At 46.7% G+C, this 19,776-nt stretch overlaps 1 protein-coding gene across 1 annotated transcript; it reads right to left on the bottom strand.

Moving 5' to 3' along the window:
* Positions 1-3,882: 3,882 nt before the first annotated feature.
* Positions 3,883-19,010, bottom strand: TMEM254 (transmembrane protein 254). The gene is made up of 4 exons (XM_077259380.1): positions 18,855-19,010; positions 14,825-14,928; positions 9,215-9,274; positions 3,883-4,337 (listed from the first exon to the last, which is right to left on the bottom strand). Exons 1-4 carry the CDS (start codon positions 18,939-18,941, stop codon positions 4,220-4,222), a joined length of 369 nt encoding a protein of 122 aa, XP_077115495.1. The 5' UTR covers positions 18,942-19,010; the 3' UTR covers positions 3,883-4,219.
* Positions 19,011-19,776: the final 766 nt, after the last annotated feature.

The following is a 19,776-nucleotide window of genomic DNA, read 5'->3' as shown; positions in this document are numbered from 1 at the left end:
TGCTGGGTGAGGAATACAACTGGAGTGACAAAAGCTTCATATATTCTATAGATCTTCAGTCTCATTTGCATATCAATTCAAACGGTTTCTCACTAATTGACTGGCCTTGTAAGGGTATTGCTGGATTACCTTTAAAGAGACAATCTCACCAAATATCCAAAGTTTTACACTCCGCCTGCCAGAGATCCCCGAATTCCTCTTTCAGTTTACTACAGCAGTTTACTAGCATGTTAAAATCCAGAGTTGGTCACAACTACTGTCCAGGACCTAAGCGCGCCAGCAACTACAGAAGACGATTGTTCAGCTCATAATCCCTACTGATCTCCAGGCAATGACACCGGTAAATAAAACTAGGGCAAGGCCATCCTGGGCAAAAAGTGTGATTTTAAATCAGCTGCTTTGTTCAAAAATGGGACTATAGGATTTCCATCAAAGACAAGTACCATGTGATTCTGCAATCTGCTATGGTTTCATCGCAAGAACAGGTGATACACATAAGAACCATGTGGTCCACTCTAAATAACGCATGCTTTGTGGTTCTTGGCAACACAGCATACACATCAGTCCTGTGGTCACATTGTGTGGATCTAGCAAACTCATCATTCAGGCAGAGTACCAAAGTGAAGCTACATTTCCATTCAATGGAGACTAAGAAATTAAAGGGAATCTTCAGCAGGTTTCTGCTATTTAATCTGGGAGTAGCATAATATCAGAGTATAGAGCCTGATTCCATAGAGCTTTCACTTATTAGGCTGTGTGTGGTATTTTCACTACAATCAGTATGTTATCAGCAGAAGACTACTAGAGGACTACATCTCATGTGCAGATCAGTCAGGCTATTCTTTGTAACCTCGCCCCCATCACTGATTGGCAGCTTGCTGAAAATGCACACAGGAAAGTCTAAGTCAGGGGTGTGGGCGGGGTTATACACAGTCTAGAAGACATAGCTCTGCTGTGTCGCGAGTCACTATAGTAAATATTAGTCCCAGAAGTGGAGAGAAGGACTACAAGGTCACTCAGGAGCGAAGCGTGCGGCTGCATGTATTGCTTTGCGGCCGCACGCTACGCTCCTGAGTGACAGCGGCAATGCGGGGTATTAACATGCGAGACTCGGCCGTATTTCTCGCATGTGTGATCCCGGCCCAATAACACATAGCAAAAGTATGTACTACTTACAGAATAAGTAAAGGGAGGTCAGACAATCCGAGGTCAGGTCCAGGAAATTGCGCAGTACAACAAGGGGAAGTCAGAGACAATTCAGGGGCCGAGGTCAGGAAAAGCAGAAAGACAAGACAGTTTACAGGGAGCAGGCACAAGAGAAGTCAGGTCACAAGCAAATAGTCTAAGTCCAGGAAGGGAATAAAGTCAGACTGGGCCAGGCACAGAGGGATCAGTCTTACACAGGCAGCAGCAAGTGTACGATTGACAATGGATGGAGGAGCTAGCATGCCCCCCTTTATCCCCGGAGCTTTTTTCGGTTTTGCATTTTCATTTTTCTCTCCTCTCCTTCCCAGAGCTATAACTTTTTTATTTTTCCGTCCATATGGCCATGTGAGGGCTTATTTTTTGTGGGACAAGTTGTACTTTTGAACGACACCATTGGTTTTACCATGTCGTGTACTAGAAAATGGGAAAAAAATTCCAAGTGCAGAGAAATTGCAAAAAATGTGAAATCCCACACTTGTTTTTTTTTTTTTGCTAGGTTCGCTAAGTGCTAAAACTGACCTGCCATTATGATTCTCCAGGTCATTACGAGTTCATCGACACCAAACATGTCTAGCTTCTTTTTTTAACGAAGTGGTGAAAAAAAATCCAAACTTTGCTAAAAAAATAAAAATAAAATAATTAATTCTGGCGTTTTTACTGAAACAAGATCCAAACTTTGCTAAAAAAAAAAAAAAAATAATTAATTCTGGAGTTTTTACTTTTTTTTTATCACTACGCCGTTTAGCGATCAGGTTAATCCTTTTTTTTTATTGATAGATCGGGCGAATCTGAACGCGGCGATACCAAAGAGGTGTAGGTTTAATTTTTTTTTATTGTTATATTTTGAATGGGGCGAAAGGGGGGGGGGGGGTGATTTGAACTTTTCTATTTTTTTCTATCTTTTTTAAATGTTTAGTTTTGGCATACTTCAGTAGCCTCCATGGGAGGCTAGAAGCTGCCACAACTTGATCGGCTCTGCAACATAGAGGCCTCTATGTAGTAGAATTGCTGACTTGCTATGCGCGCCGACGACAGGGCGTCAGGTCACAAAACAGCTGACATGTCCTGGCTTTGAGGTGGGCTCACCTGCCGGAGCCCACATCAAAGCGGGGAATACTGCTGTTGGTGTAATAGTATGTCCGATGGCAGTAAGGGGTTAAGTAGAAGACTAATCAAGGAAAGTGAATACAGATGACTGCAGCACAGATCCAGCACAACCAAAACAGACTGACAGCCTCTACACAAAGTAACATATAAGGCTACTTTCACACTAGCGTCGGGCTCGGCCCGTCGCCGTGCGTCGGGCCGAGGTCCCCGACGCTAGCGTTGTCCCCGCCGCACAACGGGGGCAGCGGATGCATTTTTCCAGCGCATCCGCTGCCCCATTGTGAGGTGCGGGGAAGTGCGAGGAGGTGGGGGCGGAGTTCCGGCCGCGCATGCGCGGTCGGAAAAAGCGGACCGTCGGGAGCAAAAAACGTTACATGTAACGTTTTTTGCTCCCGACGGTCCGTCGCAGGACGGTTGCGACGTGTGTCATTGCGTCGCAAATGCGTTGCTAATGTTAGTCAATGCAGAAATAACGCATCCTGCAAGCACTTTTGCAGGATGCGTTTTTTCGGCAAAACGACGCATTTGCGACGTAATGCAGTTAACGCTAGTGTGAAAGTAGCCTAAGGCTGCGTGTCCACGATCAGGATGGCCGGCGGTATCGCCGCAGCGGCAAAGCCGCTCGGCGCTAAGCCCCGCCCCCTTTCTGGGACGCGATGATGCCGGATGTGTACTGCATCCGGGATCATCGCACCCCTCGCCATAGGGTCCTGTGATATTACTTGCGGCGACACAGCGTCGCCGCAGGTAGCACGGACATGCTGCGATCTGAAAAGACGCGCAGCATGTCCGGAGTCGCAGGCCCGCCGCGTGCGGGTTTCCACGCATAGTGGACACGGGATTTCCAAAAATCCCCTCCACTATGCTGGAACATCTGGACGCTGCGTGTTTGACGCTGCAGCGTCAAACACGCAGCGTCTACTGACCGTGGACACATACCCTAAGACAGGAACAGAGTGGAGATCGTGACATCTGCTACATCTACGTCAGACAAACCAGGGATCCTAAAAGAACTGCCCCAAGCAGTTCAGTAAGTGATACATCCCTGGAATCAGGATCTCTGTCTCTATATTATGCTGCTATCAGATTCCATAGCAAAAACATGCTGACAGATTCCTTTTAAAAAAGGCTTGTCTAGCCTTTAAATTTAAAAAACCCTCATAAAATAGCTTTAAAATAACAAACAAATGGATGCTTCCATAACCTCTACTCTGCCCAGGTATCCCAACAGTCTCTGTACTTCCTGTTCATTATGAACAAGCATTTTCCTATATGCTTAGTGGCTGGACATCCCCTTTAAGTATACAGTGTTGAGATCCAGTTGGGCAGCATATCCTATGACATGTTCAGTATGAACAACTTGACAGTTTGGCATCAAGGACATTGAAGTTATACCAGTAAACAGACTGGAAGTCCTCAATGTAAGTTCTTCCTTTATGCCTAGATTCCCCAGCCTTATTCGGTAAATGGCGCATCATATGACAATGTGCTCAATCTTTTCTGGAGTTTTTGATGCAGAAAAACAAGTTCACTGGTTGGACATCAGGATAGACAAAACATTTATATTAATCAAACTACAAAAATCACAGTTTATTCTTTAGGTTCCAGAATCAGCTGATACATGACATGCGGTTACTGTTGGGAAGAAAAGCACCCACATTCATCCCACACAGTTACACTGGTACGTCTTTATAGCTACATCACACGGTCACAATTCTCATGGCATTTCGGGAACTTGTCTGGGGTGACATTGGACCGTAACTGGGTTATTATGCTGAATGACTTGGAAATGAAGAATTTCAGTCGGATTTTACATGATTGGTCCCTGAAATCAATAAAGGGTTAACTTTGTATTAACCCAGAAAGCACATTGGTGTTCGTTCACGGTACAGTCTTTTTTTCCAGTTTATCTCCGTTTCTTTCCTGGCTTGTATGAGAGGAGGAGAGAGAGAGAAGCAATTCCGAAAAGGAAGGTTTGTACAAACCACAGCACCCTGGTTCCAGAGTCGGTGATCCCTTTAGAACTGGAAAAAGAAAGATTTCAAGTAAAGTTCCATCTATAAATAATATGGACCAAATGTAAAATAAAATGGATCCATTATATTTACTGTTTGATTTCACTAATTCTGTGTTTTATTCTGTATAAAAGAAAAAAAGTCTGTTGCATGGCGTTTTGGCTCAGTAAGAGAGGCCAGCATGTGAATGGGGAAACAAGGCAGCAGCAAGCTTTATCCTGCTGAAAGTTGTTCCTATTGTATTGCAGATATAAAATCCTCTGTAAAGGTAACACAAGTACATATATCACTTTCATATTCTTTTTTTACCCATACGCACCCAGTCTGCAGACCCTACAGAGGCATGCTATGTACAGATAAGCAAAATAAATTAGCAGGACTCTGGACCATTGGCCTTGTCAGTATCCGTGGCCTCCAGATGGGACCCCTGGGAACCACCTACCTGCCAGAATGTTTGGCACCTCTTGTAATGTGAACCTGGCACGACGTCATCATTCCCGTGTGACACACACGCCATTGTGCCAGACCTACTAATCGGAATGGGCACCGGGGATGCCGGCAGGTAGGTGATTTGCATGGCTCCCATCTGGGGCCACAGAATGCTGCGTGGCCTCTGGACCAGGGTCCGGAGAACAGATTCCATCATCTCTAGTGATAAGAATTGTGTTGCTGAATCAATGAGATGTTTTACTGGAACATGCTGCCATCTAGTGTGCACGTTTTGTAATGGCTCAAACGATGTTTCCCATTTGTAAAAAAATAGTTGGGATTCAAGAGGAAATCTAAAAATAAGAATGGACTTCCAATAAAAATGTTGTGACTCGAGCACCAGGGTAATATATTGTCTGTGTAGCAGACATGTCATTTGTGGTTAAGTACAGTTACCAAATATCCCTATGTAATCACACTGTGTACTCTGCTAGATCACACCGCACCACATGACTGTCTTGTGTTTTCTAAGGAAACGGAGGAAAGGTGTAAAGGAATGTCTCAGGCAATGCTATCAGTGTAAGTATGTCCTGTTTGGATGCAGAAATTGTGTGATTACTTTAGAAGAATTGGCAGGTGCAACATTTTCTACAATATGTGAACAAAAACCGAAGGTGCATTAGTCTGGCCTAGAGCTGGGGCCATAATAGGATGGAATAGTGGCAGTGGGGAACGTCCCCGCACATCAGGTTCCCTGTGCAGAGGAAGGTTCACTCACACGTCACTGCTTTTCCTGTATGGGAAAATCAGTCTGAAGGTCATTAGTGATTTTTGCATATCAGAGTTTAGGCGGCGGCAGTTTTTACCATCAGAGTTTGGGCGGCGTCAGTTTTTAGGCTATGCGCACACGTTGCGGATTTTGCTGCAGATCCGCAGCGGATTGGCCGCTGCGGATCTGCAGCAGTTTTCCATGCATTGTACAGTACCATGTAAACGTATGGAAAACAAAATCTGCAGTGCACATGCTGCGGAAAAAACGTGCGGAAATGCAGCGGTGTTTTTTCCTCAGCATGTCAATTCTTTGTGCGGATTCCGCAGCGGTTTAAACCTGCTCAATAGGAATCCGCACAAAAACCGCAGCAAATCCGCAGGTAATTCGCAGTGCGGTTTACCTGACGATTTTGCAAAAACAGTGCGGGAAAATTCATACACCAATCCGCAACGTGTGCACATAGCCTTACCCTCAGAGATCAGTTTTTACCAGCAGAGTTTGGGCGGCGGCAATTTTTACCAGCAGAGTTTGGGAGGAGTCAGTTTTTACCAGCAGAGTTGGGGCGGCGTCAGTTTTTACCATCAGAGTTTGGGCGGTGTCAGTTTTTACCAGCAGAGTTTGAGCGGCGTCAGTTTTTACCATCAGAGTTTCGGCGGCGTCAGTTTTTACTAGCAGAGTTTTGGAGGAGTCAGTTTTTACCATCAGAGTTTGTGCGGCGTCAGTTTTTACCATCAGAGTTTGAGAGGAGTCGGTTTTTACCAGCAGAGTTTAGGCGGCGTCAATTTTTACCAGCAGAGTTTCTGCGGCGTCAGTTTTTACCAGTAGTTTGGGAGGCGTCAGTTTTTACCAGCAGAGTTTGGGCGACGTCACTATTTACCAGCAGAGTTTGGGCAGAATCAGTTTTTACCATCAGAGTTTGAGAGGAGTCAGTTTTTACCAGCAGAGTTTGGGCGGTGTCAGTTTTTACCAGCAGAGTTTGGGCAGAATCAGTTTTTAACATCAGAGTCTGGGAGGAGTCGGTTTTTACCAGCAGAGTTTAGGCGGCGTCAATTTTTACCAGCAGAGTTTCTGCGGCGTCAGTTTTTACCAGTAGTTTGGGAGGCGTCAGTTTTTACCAGCAGAGTTTGGGCGACGTCACTATTTACCAGCAGAGTTTGGGCTGCGTCAGTTTTTACCAGCAGAGCTTCTGCAAAGTCAGTTTTTACCAGCAGAGTTTGGGCGGCATCACTTTTTACCAGCAGAGTTTGGGCGGCGTCAGTTTTTACCAGCAGAGTTTGGGTGGCGTCACTATTTGCCAGCAGAGTTTTGGGCGGCGACACTTTTTACCAGCAAAGTTTGGGCAGAATCAGTTTTTACCATCAGAGTTTGAGACGAGTCAGTTTTTACCAGCAGAGTTTGGGCTGTGTCAGTTTTTACCAGCAGAGCTTCTGCAAAGTCAGTTTTTACCAGCAGAGTTTGGGCGGCATCACTTTTTACCAGCAGAGTTTGGGCGGCGTCAGTTTTTACCAGCAGAGTTTGGGTGGCGTCACTATTTGCCAGCAGAGTTTTGGGCGGCGACACTTTTTACCAGCAGGGTTTGGGCAGAATCAGTTTTTACCATCAGAGTTTGAGAGGAGTCAGTTTTTACCAGCAGAGTTTGGGCGGTGTCAGTTTTTACCAGCAGAGTTTGGGCAGAATCAGTTTTTAACATCAGAGTCTGGGAGGAGTCGGTTTTTACCAGCAGAGTTTAGGCGGCGTCAATTTTTACCAGCAGAGTTTCTGCGGCGTCAGTTTTTACCAGTAGTTTGGGAGGCGTCAGTTTTTACCAGCAGAGTTTGGGTGACGTCACTATTTACCAGCAGAGTTTTGGGCGGCGACACTTTTTACCAGCAGAGTTTGGGCAGAATCAGTTTTTAGCATCAGAGTCTAGGAGGAGTCAGTCTTTACCAGCAGAGTTTGGGCGGCGTCAGTTTTTACCAGCAGAGTTTCTGCGAAGTCAGTTTTTACCAGCAGAGTTTGGGCGGCGTCAGTTTTTACCAGCAGAGTTTGGGCAGAATCAGTTTTTACCATCAGAGTTTGGGAGGAGTCAGTTTTTACCAGCAGAGTTTGGGCGGCGTCAGTTTTTACCAGCAGAGTTTGGGCAGAATCAGTTTTTACCAGCAGAGTTTGGGAGGAGTCAGTTTTTACCAGCAGAGTTTGGGCGGCGTCAGTTTTTACCAGCAGAGTTTGGGCAGAATCAGTTTTTACCAGCAGAGTTTCTGCGGCGTCACTTTTTAACAGCAGAGTATGGGCGGCGTCACTTTTTACTGTCAGAGCTTCATCCGTTTCTCTCGGGTAAGAAATAGTGATGAGCAAATATACTCGTTACTCGAGATTTCTTGCCGCAGCTGAATGATTTACATCTGTTAGCCAGCATAAGTACATGCTGGCTAACAGATGTAAATTATTCAGCTGCGGCAAGAAAAACTAAATCTCCGAGCACTAAAAATTATTCGGAGGACCCCCGAGCGTGCTAGAGAAATTTCGAGTAAGGCCTGTTTCACACGTCAGTGGCTCCGGTACGTGTGGTGACAGTTTTCTCACGTACCAGAGACACTGACTCACATAGACACATTAAAATCAATGTGTCTCTGCACATATCAGCATGTTTTCACGGACCGTGTGTCCGTTTGAAAAACAAGGAGACATGTCAGTGTTCGTGGGAGCGCACGGATCACACGGACCCATTCAAGTCAATGGGTCCGTGTAAAACACGTACCGCACATGGATGCTGTCCGTGTGCCGTGCACGAAACAGCGCTACAGTAAGCGCTGTCCACCCAGCTTGTGGTGCTGAATCCGCCATTCATTTCTTCTCTCCAGCAGCGTTCGCTGGAGAGAAGGAATGAAAAATCATTGTTTTTTTATTTTTTTTGCGGTTGAAATAAACTTCCCGGCAACCTCCCCCCTCCCACCCCCTGTGCGCCCGCCCGCTGGAAATAAAATACTCACCCAGCTCCCTCGATGCTTCCTCTCAGCGCCTCAGCTTGTCCTGTATGAGCGGTCACATGGTACTGCTCATTACAGTGATGAATATGCGGATGATTTTTCATTCCTTCTGTCAAGCGAACGCTGCTGAAGAGAAGAAATGAATGGCGGCTTCAGCACCACAAGCTGGGGGGACAGCGCTTACTGTAGCGCTGTCTCCCGTACGGTCCGTGTGGTACCCAGTCGGCACACGGCTGCCACACGTGTGCCACACTGATGTGCCACGTGAGCACACGGACACGGATAACTCCGGTACCGATTTTTCCGGTACCGGAATTATCTGGACGTGTGAGACTGGCCTAACGACTATATTCGCTCATCACTAGTAAGAAAAAAACAAAAAGAAAGTTTCTCTCTCTTTTTCTATCGTCCGTAAAACATGGACAGCATATGGATGGGTCGGATTTTTCCTCAGACCCACAGACTTGCGTTGCCAATTTTTATTTTGCACACAGATCAGGCATGTTGCCACAATTTTTTTTCATCCTGGGAAATATCAGGGACATGTGTACGGCCCCATTCAGTATCTTAGGCATGAGTACTATCTGTGAAAAACACGGCGAGTGCTCGGACGTGAAAAACTGATGTCTGAATGAGCCCTTAGTTAGAATCCTAAGATAGAGTGTAAAGCCCCCAAACACAGCGAACAACCACACACCGCTTTCCAGCTCTATACTGACCTGCAGAGGCGTAAGCTATATAGAGCTTCAGCACTGTGAATGGCCCACGCTACCCCGTATCTGAAACAAGAGAGAAAGCTGTAAGGATGGCAGAATAATAGTAATACTGACACGTACAGGCACTACTGTGTGAGGCGCTGTGCACACAATACCAGGACACTGCATGACCAGCAATAGCCAATTGCCCCATTATCAGGGTATGTGCACACGTTGCGGATTCCATTGCGCATTTTTCCGAGAGGATTTTGCAGAATCCGCAGGTAAAACGACCTGCGTTTTACCTGCAGATTCCCTGTGGGTTTTCTGCGGATTTTGTCTGCGTTTTCACACCTGCGGATTCCTATTATGGAATAGATGTAAAACGCTGCGGAACCCGCACAAAGAATTGACATGCTGTGAAAAATAAACCGTTGCGTTTCTGTGCGGACTTTTCCGCAGCATGTGCACTGCGGATTTGGTTTTCCATAGGATTACATGGTACTGTACACCGCATGGAAAACTGCTGCGGATCCGCAGCCAAATCCGCAACGTGTGCACAGACCCTCACAGCTGTGGTGCAAAAAGACCACAGGGCAGTCAGGCAAATGTTTGGGTCCTGAGACCTCCAACGATTGCTCACCCACCCCGCCATTCTGTTCCTGCAAAATCATCAGGATATATTATCTTGACGTACTGTGGTTAATGACCGTAATTCAGACCTTATAGTGTGTCGTCATGTAGGAAAGGGTTAACTAGCCGGACTACAGTAACTAAGATTGTGCCGGGGCCTCCAGGAATGTGGACTATGCTCCCAAAGTTTATCAATCAGCTATCTTTCATTTTTGTGTCCATATTGGAGGTTGTTACAAGAGGCCAAAGAGCAAATCTGTTTCCACAGGCTGGAGAGCCGCAGCAGGGGCTGTGGTCACATCTCTGTCATGGCGTCTGCTTATCAAGGATGTCACATGGCTCTGAAGGATCCATACCTCATGGACCACACGGACTTATTGTGGGGTAATCAGATTTTGCCATGCTAGTCACCATTTTAAAGGGAGATACAGCTCTGTATTAAACGCTATTGTTTTTCCAAGGAAAAAATTACATTATCTACAACTAAGGATACTAAGTAGGTGTTAGGCACCGATGTGAGCGGAGCCCTGCAGATATTCCTGTACCCTCCACCTCTGAATCCGCTATACACAGAATACCAGGGCAGAGAGGATATCCTCCACTAATTAGAAAAGGGACAGAATCTACTATATAATTGTCTAAGGGTCACTTCCGTCTTTGAATCGGGCCACCATCTAGTATTATATATAGAGCAATACTGTGGCTCAATGGTTAGCACTGTATTATATATATATATATACGACAAATGGTGGCTCAGTGGATAGCACTGTACTATATCTAGGAAAGCATGGTGGCACAGTAGTTTGAGGTGTATTATATTTAGAGCAGTATGGTGGCTCAGTGATTAGAACTGTACAATGTTTAGCGAAGCACAGTGGCTCAGTGGTTAGCACAATAGTTTTGCAGCAGTGGTATTGTGTGCAAATCCCACCAAAGACAACATCTACAAGGAGTTTGTATGTTCTCCACGTGTTTGTGTGAGTTTCCTCCTACACTTCTAAGTCTAATAGGGAATTCAGGTTGTGAGCCTCAATGGGGACAGTGATGATGTCTGTGAAGTGCTGTGGCATCAATGGTGCTGTGTAAGTGAATAAAATAAATACTAAACAAACAACAAACACATTTTTCTAATTTACAGTATAAATCTATCCACAGTGGTGTGACTTTTCCTTTACCTTGGGCGGATTCTGTGGTCCATGATGTTGGGAACTCATTTTAGAATTCTAAGTTCAATATTAACCAGCCGGCTCAGTAGGACAAGAATAGACCCACCACCCGCTGTGCCCGCCACCATTTCAGGGGGTTTCAGGACAAAGGCTGCATTGAGGCTGCACCAGGAGCAGAATATTTAGTGCCAAGACTAGCATCAGATCCTAGTATGTGAATCACACGTCACTGGGAAGAAGTGAGGTCCCTGTGGCCATGTACAATGATGGTGGGAACAGAAACACACATCAAGATTTGGTTTCTTTTTTCACCCAAAGCCAAAAGTAAATTTAGCTTGAAGAAGTTAGAAGTCCTTCCGTTATGTTCTCTATTCCTTTATACAGTACTTCTGTTCTTGGCTCAAAATAGTCCATCAAGAATCCCCCTAACAGGTCATTTTTTTAATGGTCAAAATTACAACTTTGCAACTTACTTGTTATTATAAATACTCTCAGTTCTCAAGAACACAGGGATTTATTATTCTATTGCTTACAACGTGTTGCATAGATTACCGGCCGCCGCTGCAAATTAGCAGCAGTGGCCAAACACCTAGGGCTTGACTCGTCAATGCTTTCATGCCAGAATTCTGGCGTAAAAGCTTTGAAAAGTCACAAAAAACCTCTGGTGTGTGCCTACATTTTGTGTCTTTTGGTGTCTTCACACCAGTTTCTCCTAGCTCTGCCAAAACAGGTGCAACTGGGGAGAGATGGGGCACAGCAGGGCAGTAACGCCACAATCTGTCTAATTCAAGATAAGCTGCGGTATTTCCCAGACATCTCGCTCCAGTATCCGAGGGAGATTTCAGGCAAGCGCAAGGAGGCACACGCCGCTCGTCAGATGCTCCAGATTCATGAAGGGGCTTGATCCTCTAAATCAGGAGCGTCTGACTCCAGCACACGCCTCATTCATGATGGATTGGCACCAGTTTTTATAAGCACTTTCCCATAGAGCCTGTACGCGCTTCTCCATAGAGCCTATAAGCGCTTTCCCAAAGAGCCTGTAAGCGCTTCACCATAGAGCCTATGAGCGCTTCACCATAGAGCCTGTGAGCGCTTCACCATAGAGCCTATGAGGGCTTCACCATAGAGCCTGTGAGCGCTTCACCATAGAGCCTATGAGCGCTTCACCATAGAGCCTGTGAGCGCTTCACCATAGAGCCTGTGAGCGCCTCACCATAGAGCCTGTGAGCGCTTCACCATAGAGCCTGTGAGCGCTTCACCATAGAGCCTGTGAGCTCTTCACCATAGAGCCTGTGAGCGCTTCACCATAGAGCCTGTGAGCTCTTCACCATAGAGCCTGTGAGCGCTTCACCATAGAGCCTGTGAGCGCTTCACCATAGAGCCTGTGAGCGCTTCACCATAGAGCCTGTGAGTGCTTCACCATAGAGCCTGTGAGCGCTTCACCATAGAGCCTATGAGCGCTTCACCATAGAGCCTGTGAGCGCTTCACCATAGAGCCTGTGAGCGCCTCACCATAGAGCCTGTGAGCGCTTCACCATAGAGCCTGTGAGCGCTTCACCATAGAGCCTGTGAGCGCTTCACCATAGAGCCTGTGAGCGCTTCACCATAGAGCCTGTGAGCGCTTCACCATAGAGCCTGTGAGCGCTTCACCATAGAGCCTGTGAGCGCTTCACCATAGAGCCTGTGAGCGCTTCACCATAGAGCCTGTGAGCGCTTCACCATAGAGCCTGTGAGCGCTTCACCATAGAGCCTGTGAGCGCTTCCCCATAGAGCCTGTAAGCCCTTTCCCAAAGAGCCTGTAAGCGCTTTCCCATAGAGCCTGTAAGCGCTATCCCATAGAGCCTGTAAGCGCTATCCCATAGAGCATGTAAGCGCTTCCCCATAGAGCCTGTAAGCGCTTCCCCATAGAGCCTGTAAACACTTTCCAATATAGCCTGTACATGCTTCTCCATAGAGCCTGTACGCGCTTCCCCATAGAGCCTGTAAGCACTTTCCAATATAGCCTGTAAGTGCTTCCCCATAGAGCCTGTACGCGCTTTCCCATAGAGCCTGTACGCGCTTCTCCATAGAGCCTGTAAGCACTATCCCATAGAGCATGTAAGCGCTATCCCATAGAGCATGTAAGCGCTTCCCCATAGAGCCTGTAAACACTTTCCAATATAGCCTGTACATGCTTCCCCATAGAGCCTGTATGCGCTTCCCCATAGAGCCTGTAAGCACTTTTCAATATAGCCTGTAAGTGCTTCCCCATAGAGCCTGTACGCGCTTTCCCATAGAGCCTGTACGCGCTTTCCCATAGAGCCTGTACGCACTTTCCCATAGAGCCTGTAAGCGCTATCCCATAGAGCCTGTAAGCGCTTCCCCATAGAGCCTGTAAGCGTTTCCCCATAAAGCCTGTAAACACTTTCCAATATAGCCTGTACATGCTTCCCCATAGAGCCTGTAAGCGCTTCCCCATAGAGCCTGTAAGCACTTTCCAATATAGCCTGTAAGCGCTTCCCCATAGAGCCTGTATGCGCTTTCCCATAGAGCCTGTATGCGCTTTCCCATAGAGCCTGTACGCGCTTTCCCATAGAGCCTGTACGCGCTTTCCCATAGAGCCTGTACGCGCTTTCCCATAGAGCCTGTACGCGCTTCTCCATAGAGCCTGTAAGCACTACCCTGGGGCTTGCAGGAATCGCTCGAGCACACTATTATCTCCCGTTTCCTGCCAGATCCAGTGTCGCTGTGCTCCTCTGATGCTGCAGCAGCAAAACTGTCTTGGAGCAGCAACAGAAACCACAAAGTCCCAGCCAGCAGAGCGTTCATACCACTGGTGTAAGCTGTCAATCAAGGAGATCACAGACCGGCGGCCAAGCAAGATGCCAGAGGCTGGGGAGCGGTTTGCATGTGTGATTCCAGCCTAGAAGTGGTAGTACGGGATTAGAAAGACTTAACTTCTTTATTCCAGGAAAAGCGCCACCCTATAGGCCACATTCATATGACGATTTTCATTCTGAGAGCTGGAACAAGATGACATGGCGCGGACAGCATGCAGACCAAGGTGACTCAGGCTGCTGAGATGAGTGTTGGTTTTTTCACAGACCGAATCTGCGCATAAAAGATAAATCGCAGCATACGTCCGATGAGATTTACCTATTCAAGTCTATAGACCGGATCCCATATAGATCGTCTATGTAGCATCCGATTCTTAGATACATCCCCATTATTCACATACAAAACCGTATGTGATCTTGTACATTTTGAAAATGTATATATGCCATGTGGATGTAAGAAAAGGGTCCAGGGCTGCAACATGGATGAAAACCAGCCAAGTTTTCTGGATGAACCTCGGACTGCCTGAGTCTGGTCCTGCAGCCCAACGCCCATGAACTTCTGCTTGGAAGATTGCAGACCCATTCTTGTGATCAGGGACAACCTCTTAGCCCCCCTTGGCGTTGCTGCAAGTTTTAGCCTTTTTGATGATCCTTTTTTTTTCTCACATTCCGTGGACTATAACTTTTTTTTCTTTTGATGACAGTCTTATGGAGATGATTAGATTTTTTCGGGATTGGGTTGTGTTTGTCAGTGGGTACATTTTGGGGTGTATATAACAAACATTTACTAATTTTTTATGGGAAGGAATATTGAACAGCCAGAGAGTTGGTGATGTCTCTGATTTCACTGCGCAGGCAGCAGTCATCCTCCGCTTCCATCCAGATAGAAGCGGTGATCAGAGGGCGCCCATCTGACTGTAGGTGGTGTGATGCTGGAGTTTGGATGAATGAACGCTGTTTCCTCTAGGAATTGGATCTCTTTCCCCAGCAGGAGAACCATGAATTAGAAGAATACATACCCGTAATACAAGACACTGTAGTGGTTCTTCACCACGTACTGCGTGAAGGATCCTACCGGCCCCAGCTGTTCATAAGGGACGTCTGCCGGCCAAAAAACTGTCCACTGCAAAGAAGGGAGAATGTGAAAATCACCATTGCGGTAAATGAGGTGCGTGTCCAAGCCCTTCATGGCGTGTCCCGGATGGAGCCGAGGGGTAACCAGTCTGAACCAGCTCAGGTTGTGGAGGTTTAATCCACTGACCCCCCCTCCTCCAGCATAACTGTGGGACAGGTGGGCTGTAATAGCGGCTGATGGCTGTCATTAGGCGGCCATCTTAGTACTCCCATGGCTTAAAAATTACTATAATAACGCCACACTACAAAAGCATTCTGGTGTATCGTCTCAGGATACATACCCCTAATACAAATGGAAAAATTAGTTTAAAAAAACCCAAAATAAACCATAATAGCTACGGCTACATTATTAACCACTTAGGTTGCTTTCACACATCAGTTTTTTGCCGTCAGGCACAATCCAGCGAATTTTGAAAAAAACGAATCCAGCAAAAGTTGCCACCGGATCTGTTTTTTTTAACTGAGCATGCTCCAATTTTTTTTTGATCCACTTAGCTGTATCAGCTAGTCGGATCCGTCGAAAAAATGGATCCGTCACATCAATTTTTCACAATCTGCGACAGATCCGTTTTTTCAACATTCAATGGATTGTGCCTGACGGCAAAAAAACTGATGTGTGATAGGAGCCTTAGAGCGTCAGGGTGTTTGGAGCAGGCTCACGAGCAGAGCCTGCCTTACCCAGGGCAGATCCTGGCAATTACCTTTACCTAGAGACAATGATTTTTACAATATCTAGCAATATTTAAGCAAACTGTATATCAGAGCTGGGCAAGGCGCTTCCTGCAGGCCCTCTGGCTGTCCCAGTCCGGCCCGCAGACTGAGACTGCTCACACTGTATATAGGAGGCTATGTGGGAGCTCACACTGTATATAGAGAAGCTATATGGGGGTTCATACTGTATCTAAGGGGCTACTTATACTGTATATAGGAGGCTATGTGGGAGCTCACACTGTATATAGTGAAGCTATATGGGGGTTCATACTGTATATAAGGGGCTACTTATACTGTATATAGGAGGCTATGTGGGAGCTCACACTGTATATAGAGAAGCTATAAGGGGGTTCATACTGTATCTAAGGGGCTACTTATACTGTATATAGGAGGCTATGTGGGAGCTTACACTGTATATAGTGAAGCTATATGGGGGTTCATACTGTATAAGGGGCTACTTATACTGTATATAGGAGGCAATGTGGGGCTCATAATATATAGGAGGCTATGTGGGGGCTCATACAATATATAGGGGCTATGTGATTGCTGATATTGTATATAGGAGGCTTTGTGAGGGCTCACAATGTATATAGAGGCTATGTGGGGATCACAATGTATATAGGAGTTACTCATACTGTATATAGGGGTTATGTGGGGCTCATACTCTATATAAAGGGCTATGTGGGGGCTCATACTGTATATAGGGGCTATGTTGGGGCTTGTACACTATATAGGGTGCTATGTGGTGGCTGATATTGTATACAGGGGCTATGTGGGGGCTCATACTGTATATAGGAGGCTAGGTAGGGGCTCATACTATATATAGCAGGCACTCATACTGCATATAGCAGGGCTCAAACTGTATAGGGGTTATATGGGGGCTCATCTAAATATATACTTAACTTGTAATGTCTTCACATCCTGTTCCGTCCAGATGTGTCTGAATCCCAGAATTCCAAGGGGCGGAAGTTCAGCGACCGCCATATTGGGACACCCAAGTGATGGGTGTCTCAATATGGAAACTGCTGGTGTTACCAGCCTCTGGCACGGTACCACCAGCGGAACACCGTTGCACCACACACACACACACACACACATTGTATATGCCGTACGCACCACACACACACTGTATATGCCGTACGCACCACACACACACACTGTATATGCCGTACGCAACACACACACACTGTATACGCCATATGCAGCCTCTTGCGCGGTACCACCAGTGGAACACTGTCGCAAATACGCCGCCGTTGAGATCAGCCGAAACCGTCGTGAACACGCCGCCGTCGGGATCAGCCGAATGATTCACTGACCGCCGCCATCTTTGTACAGGAGGAGCGCATGCAAAGTTTTAATGTGACCGCCACTATCTGTCTGCACAAAGATGGCGGCGGTCTGATTTACTGCGCCTGCCCTGATTACACGCAGGTGCAGTGAATCATTCGGCTGATCCCGGTGGCAGATGCGTGACGTGTCTACCGGCAGAGGAAGCCGGTCACATTAAAGGGGTCTTCCCACGAAAGAGAGTTCATTTTAAAAATTGTCTGTGTCTGACCCTGTATGGATCATACCACATCTCCTGGGCAGGGGAGGAAGCAAAAGACAATACTGACATTACAGCAGGTGATCACAGGGGATTCATTTTGTCAGGTAAAATATTTCACTGCCTGTTTTTAAACAATATTTTACCTCACAAAATGTATCCTCTACGATCTCCTGCTGTAATGTTAATATTGTCTTTTGCTTCCTCCCCTGCCCAGGAGATGTGGTATGTTCTGCACACGATCAGACACAATTTTTAAAATTAACTTTTGTTCGTGAGAAAACCCCTTGCACAGTGGTGGAGAAAAAGAGAGCAGACAAGGGGGATATCACATGGGGTACACTGGTCAAAGAAGAGATGACATGAGAGAAGACAGCAGATGGGGGACAGAGACAGAGCACAGGGGGAGACAGCTCAAATGGGACAGCACATGAGGGAAGAACACAGCACAGGAAGGAGAGAGACAGCAGACAAGGGGGATAGCACATGGGGTAGACAGGTCAAAGAAGAGAGCACATACAGGAGAAGTCAGCACATGGGGAAAGAGAGAGTGGATAGGTGGGTGAGCACATGGGGGGAGAGATCCTCAACACTGCAAAACCTGCCCCCATCATGACATTCCCGCCCTCCATCTAGTACTGTATATAAAAGGCTCATACTGTATATAGGGGGGGCTGCATATAGTGGGGACTAAAAACTGTAAATACAGGAGGTATGTGGGGGCTCAAACAGGATATACAGGGGCTCATACTGTATATAAAAGGCTATATGGGGGATCATACTGTATATAGGGACTATGTTGTGGCTCATACTCTATATAGGGTGCTATGTGGTGGCTGATATTGCATACAGGGGCTATGTGGGGGCTCATACTGTATATAGGAGGCTAAGGGGGTCCATACTGTATATAAAAGGGTATGTGGGGGCTCACACTATATAGGAGGATAATATGTAGGAGACTTTGTTGAGGCTCATGCTATATATAGGGGCTTTGTGGGGGCTCATACTGTATATAGGGGTCTGTGGGTGGGCTTTTGTGGTATATAGTTGGAAGTTAGTATACTTAAATCTGCTAAATATTAAGTGATATAATTCTGTTATATCAATTGTAATATGTTAATATTGAGCAGAATTAATTTCAGCCTATTGGTTCGGCCTCCACAACAGTCACGGTCTCACATGCGGCCATTCAGAAAAATGATTTGCCCACCCCTTCTGTATATAGTGCAATCACATGATCACAGGGTCAAGTCCCTTAAAGGGAGTGTCACAGCGAAAGCAAAAAATAAAAATCCCTTTGCCATCAGTTAAAAATTGTGAGAAAATTACACATTTAGGATAAAATAGCAAGTAGGGAAAATTGGCTGCGTCCTCACGGGGTTAACACACAGCACCATTAATGTATTATTATTATACGTATCCCCCACAGTATAACTCTATCCACAGCTGCCCCAAAGAGGCAACAAGACAGTCTGCCGTACAGTGCGGACAGCCGCAGCTAGAGGCCACACTGTGCACAGGTTCCTCCAGCACTGACGGAACACCCCCACAAGTGGGGACATGTGGTACCGTCCTCCCGGCTGCGGCACGGCAGTACAGGCAGCGCAGCCGCAAGACCCATCACACACTACAGAGCCCGGGCTGAGTGATCCGCTTACTGTGAAGTAGCCCATGGCCAGGGTGATGACGGCCATCCACAGGATACTGGCTCTCTTAAAGTAGGAGACACTGCCAGCTGATGCCATGATGCCACAGGGAAGCCGGCACACACTGAGCAGCAGCACGGCGTAGTAGTCAAGTGACGTGAAGAACGCATTGGTCACCTTTTGCCTCCTTTGATACCAGCAACCAATAGAGGCAAAGGTCTGGACGTTCGGCCAATCAGATTGTATCACAGCAGCTCGCCGCTCGTCCCCGCGTAGTGATCTGTGGCCGTGCACTGTGCGGGGTGCTGTGCTAGAATATGACAGGTTTGATTAACGTTGTATAGTGGTGGCCTCAGATTAATAGCTAGTATTGTGCCGCATGAGGACTATTTCATCTGTGTATTAGGTGTAGCTAGTCACGTAGGAATGTTTGCACACGGAGTGGCTTTCTGTGGGAGGTTGGGACTTCATGCCTCGGGCTGTTTGCATATGATAGGGACATGCAGGGTGCTGCTGGGCAGTGCTCACACCCATACACACACACACCTGTACACAGCGTCGGACTGGAGCACCCGGGGCCCACCAGAGAAAATCGTTCTTGGGGCCCACTATGTAGCTACATAGGAATAGATCCAAGACCACCAGTTGTGCGGTATAACACGCTAATATCAGGGTATAACATAAGGCAGTACACGTCCTAATGATGTAGCGGGGTTGGCGACACATTTTGGTTCAAGCTCAATGATCACTGCTCCCCGGTGTTTATTAACCACTAGGCCAATGTGTTATAGCGCCAGTGTAGTGGAGGGGATTTTATGACATCTCGTCTGTACTCTGGGAGTAGTAAACGCAGCAATATCTACAATGTCTGTGTGGATATTTCCGCTGCTAATTTGCTGTTTGATTTTTGCAGCAAATTATGTGAATGCCCCTC

Source organism: Ranitomeya variabilis, chromosome 4 (assembly GCF_051348905.1).
Source record: "Ranitomeya variabilis isolate aRanVar5 chromosome 4, aRanVar5.hap1, whole genome shotgun sequence".
Classification (NCBI taxonomy): domain Eukaryota; kingdom Metazoa; phylum Chordata; class Amphibia; order Anura; family Dendrobatidae; genus Ranitomeya; species Ranitomeya variabilis.
This window is presented reverse-complemented; position numbering and strand designations above follow the sequence as displayed.